Here is a 17818-nt window from a genome sequence, read left to right on the forward strand (position 1 = left end):
TATATGGTGGAGGGTATAAGAATACCAAATGGTATAGGGGATGTAAAGCCTTTTGCACCGATTGGCATTGAATAGTACCGACTTTGTTTTATCAGTGTATATATGGAAGCTACATGAAAACATGGAGGCCACTCTAGAGGTCACTATGTTTGTGACGCTGAACGCCTGGCTTAGAATCCTGGCGATAACATTAAAAGAAATTGTCAGCGGTTTTTATGCAAAACTTCGAGCGATTATCTTCATATCTTTGAAACTCAATGCGCTTTCGACAAACAGAAGGAAGGACTGCATGAGACTTAAAATGTCATAAGGAATATTTTCGAGGAGTTACAAATAGAATGGCAACATTGAATACCCCCATCCTATGGAGGGGGTTAAAAAAAGATAGGCACGCTACCTTAAGTGGAAATCGGGTGCATATGTAAGGAGTAGATATCTTTTAAGAGAATTGCTACTTTGACGAAGAAATTGAATTTGATTCGATCCACGTACTTAACATCAGGTTATAATTCCCAATGCAAGGGGTTTGTTTTAAATCAAATATGGACATTTATTGATCGTGGCTTTCTTGAAAGAAGAATCGTTTAAAATATGGCAGTTTCAATTGTAATTCATGCATTCATTCTGTATTACGATTGCGTTCAAAATCTACCAAAATCAACATGGACTGTCTATCCGACTAAATCCTATAACTTTTCAATTCATCCGACCAAATTGGATAGAAATAGCCCAAAAAGCGCAACTCTGATGGGCAGCCACAATACACTTGGCATCCATTTTCCTTGAACCGAAATATTTTTGTGGTATCCAAATCCATACACATTCTCATTATCTAATGCTAACCTCTGAGCTACAGTGGCTCTTATAGTGTAGGCATATGCTTATTAGCCCCTGAACATTCCATTATGGAAAAGGATCAAATTTCTCACATATCAATGAGTGCTGTCCGATTCAAGTTTAAGTTTATTGATAAGGGACCTCCTTTTTTATAGCGAAGTCCGAACGGCGTGCTGCAGTGCGATATATTTTTGGAAGAAGTTTTTACATGGCAAAGTACCTCACAAATGTCACCATCATTGGGAGGGTCTAACCACCGCCGAACATTTTTCTGATGTTCTTGCCAGGGTTCAAACCCAGGCGTTCAGCGTCAAAGGTGGACATGCTAACCTTTGAGCTACGGTGGCTCCTACAGTGTAGGCGTAGGGTATTATAAAGTCGTCATTGCTCGACTTAGCTTACCTTACTGGCTTTTATTGGTAAAGTTTTAGTAAGTGTTATACAACGACTTAACATGACCATAGTCGTATTTTCTTAAAATAAGAGTTGTTGCCGCTGTTCTAATGCAACTGATCAAATGTGACTCTGTAATTAAAACAATTTTCCCGTTTTCATACTCTCCACCATGGGTATATATATTCTTGATCGTCATGTCACTTTAAGTCGATATAGCCATGTCCGTCCGTCCGTCCGACCGTCCGTTTGTCTGTCGAAAGCACGCTAATTTTCGAAGCGGCAAAGCTAGCCGCTTTAAATTTTGCAAAAATATTCCTTATTAGTGTAGGTCAGTTGGGATTGTAAACGAGCCATATCGTTCCACGTTTTGATATATCTGCCATATAAACCGATCTTGGATCTTGACTTCTTGAGCTACTAGAATGCGCAATTCTTATCCGATTTGGCTGAAATTTAGCATGACGTGGTTTGTTATGACTTCCAACAACCGTACTTAGTATGGTGGAAATCGGTCCATAACCTTATATAGCTGCTATATAAATCGATCTGGGGTCTTGACTTCTTGAGCCAATAGAGGACGCAATTGTTATCCGATTTGGCTGAAATTTGGCATGAGGTGTTTTGTTATAACTTTCAACAGCTGTGTTAAGTATGGTTCAAATCGGTCCATAACCTGATATAGCTGCCATTCAAACCGATCTGGGGTCTTGACTTCTTTAGCCTTCTACAGGGAGCAATTCCTATCCGATTTGGCTGTATGGCATGTTTTGTTATGACTTCCAGAAACTGTGCTAAGTATGGTTCAAATCGGTTCATAACCTTCTATACAAACCGATCTGGGGTCTTGACTTCTTGAGCCACTAGAGGGCGCAATTGTTTTCCTATTTAGCTGACATTTTGCATGAGGTGTTTTGTCATGACCTTCAACAACTGTGCTATTTGTGGTTCAAATCGTTCCATAACTTGATATAGCTGCCTTATAAACCGATCTGGGATCTTGACTTCGCAATTATTATCCGATTTGGCAGAAATTTTGTACAACGGCTTCTCTCTTGACCTTCAACATACGTGTCGAATATGGCTTGAATCGGTTTATAGCCTAATACAACTGTCATATAAACCGATCTCTTCTTCAGCCCCTAAAGGGTGCAACTCTTACAAGATTTGGCTGAAACTCCTCAAACACAGCATTCGCTATCCATTCCCCCTCCCAGAGAAACGAATTCTGAATGCCTTTTTCCAGTCGGTACCGATGACAGGTAGTCGGAGATCCTCCTCAGTCTACCCTCCGTATACATATCATCCATAATTGAACTATGGCCGCAACTGTCCTCCTTCAGAGGGCACAGAAGACTATTATAGATGTCCGACTCATAGGAATACAGGTTATGTATGAGGCAGCCACTATGGCTATGAGACTTAAGACGGTGGGTAAGAGGTTTGAAGATGGAGGCAGATGAAACCCTCGAGGCATAATCAAGGAGAAAAAAGAAAACTCGAATAAATTGGAAGAATTTTCTGATTGAATACCTGAGACGGTAGGTAAGATGGAGTGCGAGGCACTGCTGCCTTCCGCAGGGTCATCGATTGACGGAATACTGGTAAAGATTTCAGGTAGTTCATGTTACACGGATGGTTTAAAGAGACAAAACTGTAAGGGTCTGGGCATCTACAATGACTTCTACTATGGTCTCCAATATTCAATTCAATTATGGTCTGAATTTAACCATAACACAGCAATTCCTCTCTTTTATCCTTTGTTTGCCTAAAAAGTTCTTTTATCCTTTGTTTGCCTAAAAAGAGATACCGGAAAAAGAGCTCGACAAATGCGATCCATGGTGGATGGTATATAAGATTCGGCCCGGCCGAAGTAAGCACGCTTTTATTTGTTTTTATTTATTTTAATTAAAAACATACTGGTTCTAGGGGTTTGAAAAAAAAAAATCTTATTTCAGAGCTCATCACCTATGGTATGGCGGTATGGCATTTCAACAGTTGATTGCCCTGACACTATCCACCAGCTAGTCATCGAAGGCGTGAGTGTCTGGCATTTGTGGATGCTTAATATCCCCAAGGAATCCTTGTGTTTTGCCACGTAAATAAATACTGGTAGCAGTTTTATGCTACTGCAATATTTTCATTTGGTTTTGCCAACGTTTTTGTTCACACGCCATAAAGTGCGAAACTATAAATGTTTACGAGAAACAGCAGCAGCAGCAACGATGGCAGCAGTCAACCAAATAAAACGAATAGAAACGTTGAATTCTAAGGCAACATATTGCAAATGAAAAGGATATCCTAGCACTTCGTTATGCTGGCCTCAGCACAGCATAGAGTCCATAAATTCATAGAAGACCACACCACCACAAAAAATATAAAACACACCCATGGACAAATCAAAAGAATTTGTGATGCAGCAGAAATATTTATTGCACGGTTTGATATCCATGCAAACATTTTTTAAATATTTTCTAAGATTGATTTAAATCAATTCTTTTCGGCAAGTTTTTTGTAGTTAAGGGTTTCCAAAGAAGTCATAATTCATACTGAAAATCATATCAGATCTTCCAATGCAAAACATCATCCAAACAACACGGAGTTATATTTCCATGACAGATAAGTGTTCAAATAGTATGTAAAGGGTGATTTTTTTGAGGTTAGGATTTTCATGCATTAGTATTTGACAGATCACGTGGGATTTCAGACATGGTGTCAAAGAGAAAGATGCTCAGTATGCTTTGACATTTCATCATGAATAGACTTACTAACGAGCAACGCTTGCAAATCATTGAATTTTATTACCAAAATCAGTGTTCGGTTCGAAATGTGTTCAAATTTTGACAAATTTTGTTCAGCGATGAGGCTCATTTCTGGTTGAATGGCTACGTAAATAAGCAAAATTGCCGCATTTGGAGTGAAGAGCAACCAGAAGCCGTTCAAGAACTGCCCATGCATCCCGAAAAATGCACTGTTTGGTGTGGTTTGTACGCTGGTGGAATCATTGGACCGTATTTTTTCAAAGATGCTGTTGGACGCAACGTTACGGTGAATGAACACATTTCGAACCGAACACTGATTTTGGTAATAAAATTCAATGATTTGCAAGCGTTGCTCGTTAGTAAGTCTATTCATGATGAAATGTCAAAGCATACTGAGCATCTTTCTCTTTGACACCATGTCTGAAATCCCACGTGATCTGTCAAATACTAATGCATGAAAATCCTAACCTCAAAAAAATCACCCTTTATATCGGTTTCTATTGGAGCTACATATATCTCAGTTAGAGGCACCAAAGTCCTTTGTTCTCAAAAACATGAGGCGTCAAGTGGATACCATGCTTAAAAGTCCTATTCCCAGCAAATAAATCGGATAAAAGCAACATGCCTAGCAGCACGGGAAGCTTACAGAAAGGTTTCTAATAATGTTTATACCATCAACCCTAGGATGGGCGAATATTTATTCTACGTTGTTGAGCGGTACTTGTACTTGTCATGGATGTTTGAAGTCATAACAACACACATCGTGTAAACTTCCAGCCAAATTGGTTAACAATTGCGGCTTTCAAAGGCTTAAGATGCTAAATCGGGACATCATTTTATAGGACAGCTTTATTTGGTTAATGACCGTTTCGGACCACGCTTGGAACGGTTATTAGAAGTCCCAAAAGAACCTTCGTGCATAATTTCAGCCAAATCGGACAACAACGGTGGCTTCTGAAGGTTCAAGAAGCCAAATCGGGAGATCGGTTTATGCGGGAGCTATATCTAAATCTGAATCAGCGCAAAATATCAAGCAGATATCCTCATTCGTTCTACTGCTATCGTGATTTCTACCATCCTATACCCACCACGAGTATAAAAACACAAATAAAATATTTCAATGAATAAATTACACGTTTGTCTCTCTCTCTCTTTCTTTCTCTCTGTCGAATTTTAATTTTCAAGTTCCTTTGCCTGTTACGACAAAGATTATTCCATTCCTTTGCCCTAACAGAGCAATAAAGGAATAGATCTTTGACAACGGCACTCGATAAGTCCAAGTTCGAATCCGTGTGTCCAAGTTCGAATCCTGGCCGGGCTCAGCCAAATCTTTATTTTCAAGTTCCTTTGCCTGTTTGGGCAAGGATCATTCTAATCCTTTGTTACTCTGTTTTCTAGATTTCAAAACCATCAGTACAACTCCCAAAAGATGTACAAATGATATGTGTATGCCATGTAGGTCGTAAGTTCCCTTTTCATAAAAATGCTTAATGAATTGTAGGGAAGCCATAAAAGTCCAAATTGGTCTGGTCAGACGAATCTGCACGTCCTAGAGCTTAACATTTTACCAACAGTGGTAAAGTTAGGTTTAAGTGGTAGTCTGCCATCAGACTCACTTAGACGTTTTCATCCATTGTGATACCATAGGAACAGAAGAAGGAAGATGCTTTCTAGTTCCTACCATTGAACCATCCAGATTCAAATCAGACAGCTTCTCAAAGAAATCAGAACCTAAAGAGGAACTTTTTCTGACTGCTAGTGCGGGACATACACACAGAAGGTGTTCTATAGTCTCTTCTTCTTAGATGTCCTCACAGCTTCTGCAAAAGTTGTTGCTGGCAAACTTCAGTCCGTCAGCATGTTTTCCGATTAGACAGTGACCTGTCATGACGGACGCAATGACTGAGACGTCTATTCTAGCCATTGACAGCAAATCGGTAGACCTCTTCAAGTCTAGATTAGGCCGCATAGTTTTGGAATGCTCACAGTCCCCTCTTAGTGACCATCTATCATTCGATGTCCTACGGGCCGCGTCCTTACTTACTTTTCAATAGAGGCATGACCACAGATTCCAGTATCCCGGGAATGTTTAGGGTAGTTCCTAGTTTCGCAAGCTAATACGCTTTACAATTCCCTGGGATATCTCTGTGGCCTGATACCCAGGACAGGTGAATTTTGAACTGTCAGCCATCTTGAACTGTCAGAAATCTGCAACAGTCGAGGACGGTTTTTGTGTTCAGAAATATGTTTTCCAAGGATTTAAAGGCTGTCTGTCTGTCTGAGAAGATATTTATGCCAATCGTCGCAATGACATTATATCTTAGCCCTTCCACCACTAACTTACTTGCAAGGATCTCTGGTTCATACGCACTGCAGTGGGGTCGGGTAACCTTTTCGATATGACCAGTTCTTGATCTTTAGTATACATCCAAAAGACCACCTTATCGTCTAGTTTAGAACATTCCGTATAGAAGTCTTTGTACCTTCTATTACCAGGGATATCGTAGTTCCAATCGATTCTATCAGGAATATTGCTACAGTACTTTTTATCAAAAAGCGGCTCAGGTTGAGTGTAAACCGCACTGCCTGGAACGGTGGATATTGTATCAAGGATAACACAGTGTCCTTAGCCTCCACAAGACCAAAAAGAAAGCACCCTTAGCTTTAGACATTGTGGTTAGACCAAATTGTCTAACCACAATGTCTAGAGGCATTAGATGTAGCATTAAATTCAGTGCATTAGATGGTGTCGTCCTCAGCGCGGCTGTGATGCACAAACATCCTTTGGATCCGGTTGAGTATTGAACAGTAGGTGGACTTTTGAAGCTCCGTCCACCAGACTACAACACCATATACCATTATAGGTCTGACAACTGCAGTATATACCCAGGGCATGACGCGCTGTCTAAACCCCCAGCTTTTGCCAATGGCTCTTTTGCATGTGTATAGGACAAAAGTTGCCTTTTTTGCCCTTTCCAAAATGATGGATTTGAAGTTAAATTTCCGGTCCGGCGAAACACTCAGCTGTTTTTCGCTTTCGGTAAATGGAACATTCTCTCCTCCCATTGGTTATATTCTCAATAAATCTGGTGTTATTCGTCAGTATTTCGTTCAACTCAAACTTCTTTGCAAGAAGTTGACTAGTCTAAGGCAGGTTCGATCTAATGGGTTGCCCAAAAAGTAATTGCGGATTTTTTAAAAGAAAGTAAATTCATTTTTAATAAAACTTAGAATGAACTTTAATAAAATATACTTTTTTTACACTTTTTTTCTAAAGCAAGCTAAAAGTAACAGCTGATAACTGACAGAAGAAAGAATGCAATTGCAGAGTCACAAGCTGTGAAAAAATTTGTCAACGCCGACTATATGAAAAATCCGCAATTACTTTTTGAGCAACCCAATAACTTAGTTAGGAGGAAGAATAAAGAGTATAATTTTCGTTTTCTTTAATAAGATATTCTTTGCTGAAGTGGGGATTTGGTTTCCTGTTGACTTAGATTTGATAGGTTTGCATATAACCACATCTAATTTGACTATTTGAGCTCCTAGACTCTTTCTGTGGGGACTAGTGATAAAGAGGACGGTGCAAAATCACTAACACATCACATAATCAAATTTTTTGCAATGTTAACCTAGCGTGCTGTTCCTCATGGACGACTCACAGCGTTGCCAAATCGAAAATCTTGGAAACAATTCTGGTACTTTTGAACGGTTTGAGATATGTCCACAAAACATTACATAGTCAATGTTCATAGTTAAAATTTGGAAATCCTTGTGGGTCCAGAGGCTAATCCATGAGGCTTGAAAGTTGGTCATTTATAGGCCAAACGGCTTGATTCTTTTTTATGTTAAATACAGAGCTCGAAAAACGCTACAAAAACATGCAGAAATATTTAGTTTATCTCTAACGGTTCATGAGTTATTGGACTTACAACAAATTTGTCAAGGTATCGCCGGTTTTTCTGAAATTGTGGGACTGTTTGTGAACCGATTGAAGTTTTTTTACATCGTTAAAAAGGTTACAAAACACTATTCGACCGACCATAGACGGTATAACTAATTTTGACTAGGGAAGTTATTGAAGCCCCAATAGAAGGTTTCGCCGAAGTCGTAAGGTTGACATCAAGATCATATTAGAAACCTTTAAATGGATTTCCCTCCTAATCAATGTTCAATTGTTACTCTCAAAATATTTTTGGATTCTCTCAGCAATCATTCTCAAGCTAAATTGTTTGTATGGCACTTTCAGTCGCTTACACCTAAACCGATATGCACCCAAAGGACTGTCATCTAAATTATGAGCGTTTTTGTTTCTCACAACGTGTATACCAACACCACAACAACGACAACAACACCTGTTGCCCTTGGTCAAAGTGGCCACACGGAAGGAAGATTCCGTTGGCAACAACATCAGACATTCTACAACTTCATGCAGTTGTGCAACTGTAGTAAATTTTGTATTTTATTCACCTGGAACGTTGATTTTTTATGCGTTGCGAAAAAAATATGGAATTCAGTTTATTCAATTTTTTTTTTTGCTAACTTACCTGTCTTTATCTGATGATTTATAACCTCCACTACCTGGAAATACAAGAAAAAAGAAGATGCATGTTAAAAAATATGGCGGAGAGTATATATGATTCAAAATTTTGTTAGAATAAAGTATACATTCTGCTAAAACAGCATGGTGAATAAAAGTGTTTTCATAAAAAAAGATTTAAACAGTGGGATCATAAATAAACCTGCTTTAAATCGTTAATCATGTTGTTTGCTCTTTGCGCAGCTTAGATCGAGATAATAACTTTAAACAATATTATTTGGTTTAATAAGTGTAATGCGAACCTGTTAAAGTATGAACAAGTAAAAGCGTGCTATGTTCGGCCGGGCCGAATCTTACATACCCTCCACCATGGATCGCATTTGCCGAGTTCTTTTCCCGGCATCTCTTCTTAGGCAAAACAGGATATAAGAAAAGATTTGCTCTGCTATTAGAGCGATATAAAGATATGGTCCGGTTTGGACCACAATTAAATTAAATTATATGTTGGAGACCTGTGTAAAATGTCAGCCAATTCGAATAAGAATTGCGCCCTTTGGGGCTCAAGAAGTAAAATAGAGAGATCGATTTATATGGGAGCTGTATCGGGCTATAGACCGATTCAGATCATAATAAACACGTATGTTGATGGTCATGAGAGGATCCGTAGTACATAATTTCAGGCAAATCGGATAAGAATTGCGACCTCTAGAGGCTCAAGAAGTCAAGATCCCAGATCGGTTTATATGGCAGCTATATCAGGTTATGGACCGATATGAACCATACTTGGCACATTTATTGAAGATCATAACAAAACACGTCGTGCAAAATTTCATTCCAATCGGATAAGAATTACGCACTCTAGAGGCTCAAGAAGTCAAGACCCAAGATCGGTTTATATGGCAGCTATATCAGGTTATGGACCGATTTGAACCATACTTGGCACATTTATTGGATATCATAACAAAACACGTCGTGCAAAATTTTATTTCAATCGGATAAGAATTGCGCACTCTAGAGGCTCAAAAAGTCAAGACCCAAGATCGGTTTATATGGCAGCTATATCAAAACATAGACCGATATGGCCCATTTACAATACCAACCGACCTACACTAATAAGAAATATTTGTGCAAAATTTCAAGCGGCTAGCTTTACTCCTTCGGAAGTTAGCTTGCTTTCGACAGACAGACGGACGGACGGACAGTCGGACGAACATGGCTAGATCGACATAAAATGTCGCGACGATCAAGAATATATGTACTTTATGGGGTCTCAGACGAATATTTCGAGTAGTTACAAACAGAATGACGAAATTAGTATACCCCCCATCTTATGGTGAAGGGTATAAAAAGCCATCCGCTTTGTAGTCCGTTGCCTCGAATCGAGCCTAAATGTCACTAATATTGTCACTGGGTGATTGGCAAATATGAAAACCATGAAAAATATGGCTTGCGGACAGTTTTGTTTGTAAATGTAGAGTTAGACTAAAAACGTATTAAGTTCCTACACAAAGATCTAATAGAGGGTTTGCCTTTTATATTTCGGGATTCGACAACCCTTGTGTTGCAATCTGCCAACTGAAAGCTCTATCGTAAAGCTTGATATTTTTGAGGTTATACGTACACAGAAAGTTTTGACATACGAGCGCTATTTGTGTTTTTTACAGTAACTTAAGACTCATCTCGCCAAAAAAATGGAATTAAATCGTGAACATTTTCGTGCCGTTATTTCTCACAACTTTCAACGTGATTTAACTCAAGAACAGTCCATCGATGAACTTAATTCAATTTTTTGCGATGAAGCTCCAACAAGCAGTTAGAAGGAGTTTCACTCTAGTTCTCATTTCTTTCAGAACCTGTCTGATTTAGCGGATGTGAGCATTCGCAAGTTATTGGGCTTTTTAAAGCGATCTGGATGGTTCGACGGTAGCAACTAGAAGGCATCTTCCTTCTTTTGATCCTGTGGTATCACAATGGACGAAAACGTCTAAGTGAGTCTAATGGCAGACTGCCACTTAAACCTTACCTAACCTAACCTAGGCATTAGTGGGACCAGCATACATTCAATATTAAAAACTGCATTTTTATAACCTCTACCATAGGATGGGGGTACACTCATTTCTTCATTCCGTTTGTAACACCTCGAAGTATGCGTCTAAGACCCCCTAAAGTATAAATGTTCTTGATCGTCATGTCATTTTAAGTCGATCAAGCCGTCCGTCCGCTCGTCCGTCTGTCGAAAGCACGCTAACTTTCGAAGGAGTAAAGCTAGACGCTTAAAATTTTGCACAAATACTTCTTATTAGGTCGGTTGGGATTGTAAATAGGCCAAATCCGAATCTTGACTTCTTGAGCCGCTAGAGGGCGCAATTCTCATCTGATTTGGCTGAAATTTTGCACGAAGTGTTTTGTTATGATTTCCAACTACTGTGCTAAGTAAATCGGTCCATATCATGATATAGCTGCCATATATACCGATCTTGGATCTTGACTTCTTGAGCCACTATAGGGCGCAATTCTCATCCCATTCGGCTCAAATTTAGCACGAGGAGTTTTTTTATGATTCTAAAGAACTGTGCTAAGTACGGTTCAAATCGGTTCATAACCTGATATAGCTGTCATAAATATAAACCGATCTTGACTTCTTGAGCCAATAGAGGGCGTAATTCTCATCCGATTGGTCTGAAAATTTGTATAAAGTATTTTTTTTGACTTCCAACAACTGCGCCAAGCATGGTTCATAACATGATATCGCTGCCATTTAAACCGATATTGGATCTTGACTTCTTGAACCACTAGAGGGCGCAATTCTCATCCGACTTGGCTGAAATTTCGCAAGAAGTTGTTTGTTATGACTTCCAACAACTGCGCCAAGTATGGCTTAAATCGGTTCATAACCTGATATAGCTGCCATATAAACCGATCTTGGATCATGACTTCTTGAGCCACTAGAGGGCGTAATTCTCTTTCGATTTGGCTCAAATTTAGCACTAGGTTTTTTCTTCTGATTCTAAAGAACTGCGCTAAGTATGGTTCAAATCGGTTCATAACCTGATATAGCTGCCATATAAACCGATTTTGGATCATGACTTCTTGAGCCACAATTCTCATTCGATTTAGCTGAAGTTTTTTACAACGGCTTCTCCCTTGACCTTCAACATACATGTCAAATATTGTCTGAGTCAATCTATAGCCTGATACAGTTCCCATATAAACCGATCTCACGATTATGCTTCTTGAGCCCCTACAAGGCGCAATCTGATGCGAATGGACGGAAATATTACCCATTATAAAGGGTGATTTTTTTGAGGTTAGGATTTTCATGCATTAGTATTTGACAGATCACGTGGGATTTCAGACATGGTGTCAAAGAGAAAGATGCTCAGTATGCTTTGACATTTCATCATGAATAGACTTACTAACGAGCAACGCTTGCAAATCATTAAATTTTATTACCAAAATCAGTGTTCGGTTCGAAATGTGTTCATTCACCGTAACGTTGCGTCCAACAGCATCTTTGAAAAAATACGGTCCAATGATTCCACCAGCGTACAAACCACACCAAACAGTGCATTTTTCGGGATGCATGGGCAGTTCTTGAACGGCTTCTGGTTGCTCTTCACTCCAAATGCGGCAATTTTGCTTATTTACGTAGCCATTCAACCAGAAATGAGCCTCATCGCTGAACAAAATTTGTCAAAATTTGAACACATTTCGAACCGAACACTGATTTTGGTAATAAAATTCAATGATTTGCAAGCGTTGCTCGTTAGTAAGTCTATTCATGATGAAATGTCAAAGCATACTGAGCATCTTTCTCTTTGACACCATGTCTGAAATCCCACGTGATCTGTCAAATACTAATGCATGAAAATCCTAACCTCAAAAAAATCACCCTTTACTATACGAGTTGTTGTAGATGGCTTCTCATCCGATGAACACACATTGACCGCAGGTGTGCCACAAAGCTCTGTTTTTTCCCCTTCCCCTTCCCTTTTTCTTATTTTCATTGACGATCTATTGGGTCAGACTTCGAATTCAGTTTACTCATTTGCCGATGAGAATAGTCTGTGTCATTCATATTCATTCGACCATAGGCCCAGTCCTCAAGAAACTGTGGACAGGAGGCGCATTATGGATGAGACGCTCTCCCAGGATTTGTTGGCCATTTCCGATTGGGGTTGAATGAACAGAGAAGACTTTAACGCACAGAAGACGCAGTGCTGTTTCTTGTCTCACGAACGATTCACTGACCCATTACAATCGTCGATATCTATCGACGGTATAGTTATTGAGCAGTCATATCCTCTTGATGTTCTGGGCATGAAGATTCAATGTGATGTCCGTTGGTCAAAACACGTATTCGAATTGTCGAAAAAAGCATTCAAGTTTTTGGGCTTTCTTAGCGGTGCAGGAAATATTTCACCTCTTCTATTGTATATTCCATACAGTATGCCGAGTATGGAATATACAATAACTCTCATATATGGGCAGGAGTTCCAAAATCTTCCTTGGAGCTACTTGACCGGGTTCAACGGAGAGCAATGGAGTTGATTGGGGACATTGGAGTATTCTACTCTACTGCTTCTCTTGAACATCGTCGGAATGTGGGTAGCGTTGTATTACTCTATTGTTATTTTCATGGCGTGTGTTCCAGGGATGTTCGTCTTCTTATCCCTGACGTTAGGATGATCATCAGGAATACAAGACTTGCCAGGAACTTACACTCGTTTGTAATTGATTGGCCAGTCGACCGAACCATGCATTACAGAGAAAATTCATTTTTGGCCCGAACCATTTGTATGTGGAGTCGACTTCCGGCTAATGTCTGCCCCATCGACATTGATCTTCAGAAATTTAAGACGAATATCAATAAACACTACTCCCTCTTTGCCCAACCTCTTTGCTCCAACCCTTAACTTTCCTAATTGCCAACGCAGTACACTGCATATATAGGGGATGTCCCCTGCGTGTTGGTTACGGGAAAAAAATGACTTCTACAAGGGTCTTCAACATTCAGTTCACTTATGGTCTGAGTCGGACTATAACTCGATATATCACCAATAGCATAAGAATTCTTATCCATTATCTTTGTTTGCCTAAAAAGAGATAACGAGCAAAGAACTCGATAAATGCGATCCACGGTGGAGGGTATATAAGATTCGGCCCGGCCGAGCTTAGCAAGTTCTTACACTCAAAATGAGATATCTGAATCTGAGTGGCAAAAGTGGTTTCGACAATTGGTTCAAAGGCATGTAAAATTGGTTAGGACTTAAGGGGGAATATTTTGAAAAACAAAGTGAATTTCGATGATTAATATTTTGTTTTTGTTCTCTAATCCCAAAATATAAAAGGTAACCCTCGTAATGAAAAAGAGTTTAATACATATTTTCACAGCACAGATAGAGACCTTCTATCATATATAGGGTGTTTTTTAAACCGATGCGTTGGCTAGGTCATGTTGTCAGAATAGATGGAGAAGCTCCAGCAAAAAAGTCTTTTGAAGGCAAACACGGTGATATACGCAAACCCGGACGAACAAAAGACCGATCGAAAGATCAAGTGGTGGGAGACCCCTCGAAACTTGGTGTCAGAGATTATCAAATGAGCGCAGAAGATTGAGGTGCTTGGAACGCTATTCTACGTTCGGCTAGTGGAACAAATGTTCTATCAAAGCAAATAAGTAAAAGTAAGTATTTTTTTTTAAACTGGCAACAATTTCCATTTATGCACAGTTTGCTTGTAATTTTATAGTGAATAGACTTCTTGCTGATATACGACCACACATGCTGTAAAAAGTGTGAGAAAATTAGACCTTCGGCATAGAACCTCACCGATGACGCCAGCATTGGGAAGGAAACCCCACCGCTGAAAATTGTTTCTGATGTTTTCGCCAGGATTCGAACCCAGGCGTTCGGAGTCATAGACGGACATGCTAACCTCTGCTAAACAGTGGCCTTCAAAATCCGCTCTAGAAAACCATGCATCTAAAAGCCACCTGTAGCTCAAACTGGATTCTTTTATAAAACAGGCACCACTGTGCTTTTCATTTCCAAGCTACCGGAATATGTACGCGCGGCTTGACCCTTGTCACATGTGAGTTTTATTTTTCAAAAGTAAAACGAAAAAATGTATTTCCCATGCACTTTTGAATTTATTGTGTATGTGAAATGACACAGTTCGTGAGGTAGGGGCCATATGAATGGCCGACTGCGTTTTACTTTATGGTCGCCACAGATGTACGAGGGTGGTAATTCAAAAATTTGCCAAAATATCTGCGTTAACATCGAAAGCTTGTTAGTTATTAAGTAATTCGAACTAAACCTATTTGGTGATATAAAAAGACTTTGACCCATCTTTGCCTTTAAAGACGGGTTTTCTGAAAAGAAACTTCTTTGGACTTCCCCTTGTCTGAGTTTACTTACAAAATATCGTGGATGTCTCGTCTTTACCATACCGTCTTTAAACCGTTTGAAACACATCGAAATATTTATATCTGACCCTACAAGGTGTATATACCTATATGTGTTTCTGATCGCTGTAGTCGGAGTGAACCCCTATGGCGGTCGATACCTCTTATTGATGTAGACCATTGCTGCTTCGCAAACCGCATCATTATGGATATACATAGCTTAAACATTTCGTTGGGTAGTACCTACTTTAATAGGCGGGGTCAAGCCCTGGCAGAATTCTTGAATTCTAACGACCTGTCTAGGGTAGGTTGGTGGAGACTGCCCTGCACGAGGTTGTGCATAAAACAGAAGAATCCTTCGATGCCAAGACGTACACATTGGCGGTTTGCATTGACATCGAGGGGGCGTTTAATAATGTGTGGACCGACACATCGATCCAACCATCGATCCTTAGAACACTACCGAATGGACCGGGTCCTTGGAGATAGGATAAACCATATGCTAAGGAACAGGTGGATAAATTGCGTGTCCCATGACATAAATATAAGGGAGAATGTGGTACAGGAACGCCACAGGGGGACATTTGATCGCCACTGCTTTGGCGGACCACCATAAATAACCTATTACAGATGCTGACTGAGGAGGGATTTGAACCCATCTGCTATGCAGACGATGTTGTAATACTTCATAGGGGTAAGGATTCGAACCAGCTATGCAGAAGCGCCGAAAGGATCTTGTATATGGCATATGACTGGGCTAAACCCAGGAGTCTCAATGTTAACCCAGAGAAGACAGAAATATGCCTGTTGACGAGAAAGACGAAGTTGGCCAATTTGACGCGCCACGTTTCCCCGATAAAACGATTTTGATATCTGACACGGTCAAATTCTTAGAAGTGATGTTGGATAGGAAACTATATTGGAAGTGTCACATGGGCACTATGTAGACGGGCCGTAGGCTTGAAATCGGGCCTGAATCCGAGGATAGTCCACTGGTTCTACAGGAGCGTGATTAGACCAATACTTTGGTTAGGTAAGAGTTGTAGTCCTTTACCGACTCACTTAGACAGTTTTAAGTCCATTGTGATACCACAGTAGCGACAGATCAAGGCTTCTGGCGGGAATCGAACCCACGATCCCTGCACTGGTAATCCAAGCACGCTACCAACTCGGCTACGGGGGCGCCCAGACCAATACTTACATACGCCTCAGTAGTTTGGTGGACTGCTATGGAGAAAAAGTGCAACATAAGGACCATACAACAGGTTCAAAGAATATGTTGTCTTGGCATAGGCGGAGCGATGAGAACCACGCCCATTGGGGTACTGAAGATTATTCTAGATATTCGACCCATTGTCATACAGACTAAGTGTGCGGCAACCAATGTGGTCATAAGACTTAAGGAAATGGGAGAATGGATTGGGGCATTTGAGCAGCTCACACCATAGCGGTATAATTAAGGCGACAATAGGAAACCTGGAAGGAAGGGAAGAGATTTGCGATCGGATACCTGAGACGGCATTTGAGGTCGAGGGCGAGGCACTGCTGCCAGCGGCACAGTCTTAGATTGACGGGACTATAGTATTGCCATCTGAAAGATTATGTTACACGTATGGTTCAAAGCTAGAGGACAAAGTGGGACTCTGGGTCTACATTGAGAACTCAGGGGCTGAGATCTGTTTTAGACTGCCTGGCCATAATACGGTGCTGCAGGCGGAGATCCGGGCTATCACGGAATACATGAAGTGGTGTGGTGCTAACGGGAGGACATCGAGTGGGAACATCTTTGCAGACAGTAAAGTGGCCATATAGACAATAACATCCAGGATGAACAGTCTTGCAGTGTAAGAAGGAGATTAACGTCTTCTCTGAGGATGGCAAAATCCGCATCGTTAGAATGCCGAGTCATAACGGAGTGAGGGGAAATGAAAAGGCAGACGATTTGGCAGTGAAGGCCAGGGGACTGCCGTCAATAAACTTGGTTAACCCGAAGCCTTTCGGATCGACACAGTCCGATTTAAGGGCGTGGGCGACAAACACGCCCACTTTGGAACAGCGAAACAGTTGGTAAAACGGCGAAAATCCTATGGTGGGATCCGGATCGTGAGGGGACGAGGCTATTACTGAAAGGAAGTAAGAAGGAGGTCAAAATAGCTCTCAGTATCATAACGGGACACATAGGATCACGAACTCTCTTATGTAAAATCGGTGCGGCAAGCGATAGCATGTGTAGGGCATGTAGGGAAGATGATGATACATTGGATACCGCCACTTAGTTGGGAATGGAGCACGGAATTCCTAACTTAGATTTTATTTTTCGAGGTAATTTTTTTGTATATTTAGAGCGCACAACAAGCCGATTACTGGCTAAGGTGTATGTCCATAGTGACATAGGGGCAGATTAATATCTGCACCCTCTTTTCAACCTAACATAAGCTAACCGTCAAGTACGTTTTAAATCGGTCTATAATCTGATGTAGCTCCCATATAAACCGATCTCCCGATTTAACTTCTTGAGTCCTTACAAGCCTTAATTGTTGTCCTGTTTTGGCTTAAACTTTGTATGTAGTATTCTATTATGACCCTCAACAACTGTGCTATTTTTCTGAAAAAATCACCCTTCAGTACTATGGAACAGTGAAACGGAAGGTAGGACGACGAAAATCCTTTTGGGAGATCCGGATTGTGAGAAAACAAGGCTATTATTGAGGGGGAGCTGGAAATAGGTCAGGGTGGCTTTCGGTACCATAATGGGTCACAAGGACACTTATGTAAATAGTTGTGACAAGTGATAGCATGTGTAGGACATGTGAGGGAAGATAATGGAACGTTGCACTGTGGGAAAGTGTCGAAGAAAATTATTAAAAAATGATGTTT

General features: G+C 40.4%; 1 protein-coding gene across 1 annotated transcript in view; it reads right to left on the reverse strand.

Annotated features, from left to right (window-relative positions):
- LOC106086113 (irregular chiasm C-roughest protein) overlaps nt 1–17818 on the reverse strand; it is a 1171308-nt gene that overhangs the window by 172439 nt on the left and 981051 nt on the right. The window contains exon 16 of the mRNA XM_059363383.1: nt 8540–8573. Within this exon, the coding sequence (XP_059219366.1) occupies nt 8540–8573 (34 nt within the window). The remainder of the gene's footprint in view (nt 1–8539; nt 8574–17818) is intronic.

Source organism: Stomoxys calcitrans, chromosome 2 (assembly GCF_963082655.1).
Source record: "Stomoxys calcitrans chromosome 2, idStoCalc2.1, whole genome shotgun sequence".
Lineage (NCBI taxonomy): Eukaryota > Metazoa > Arthropoda > Insecta > Diptera > Muscidae > Stomoxys > Stomoxys calcitrans.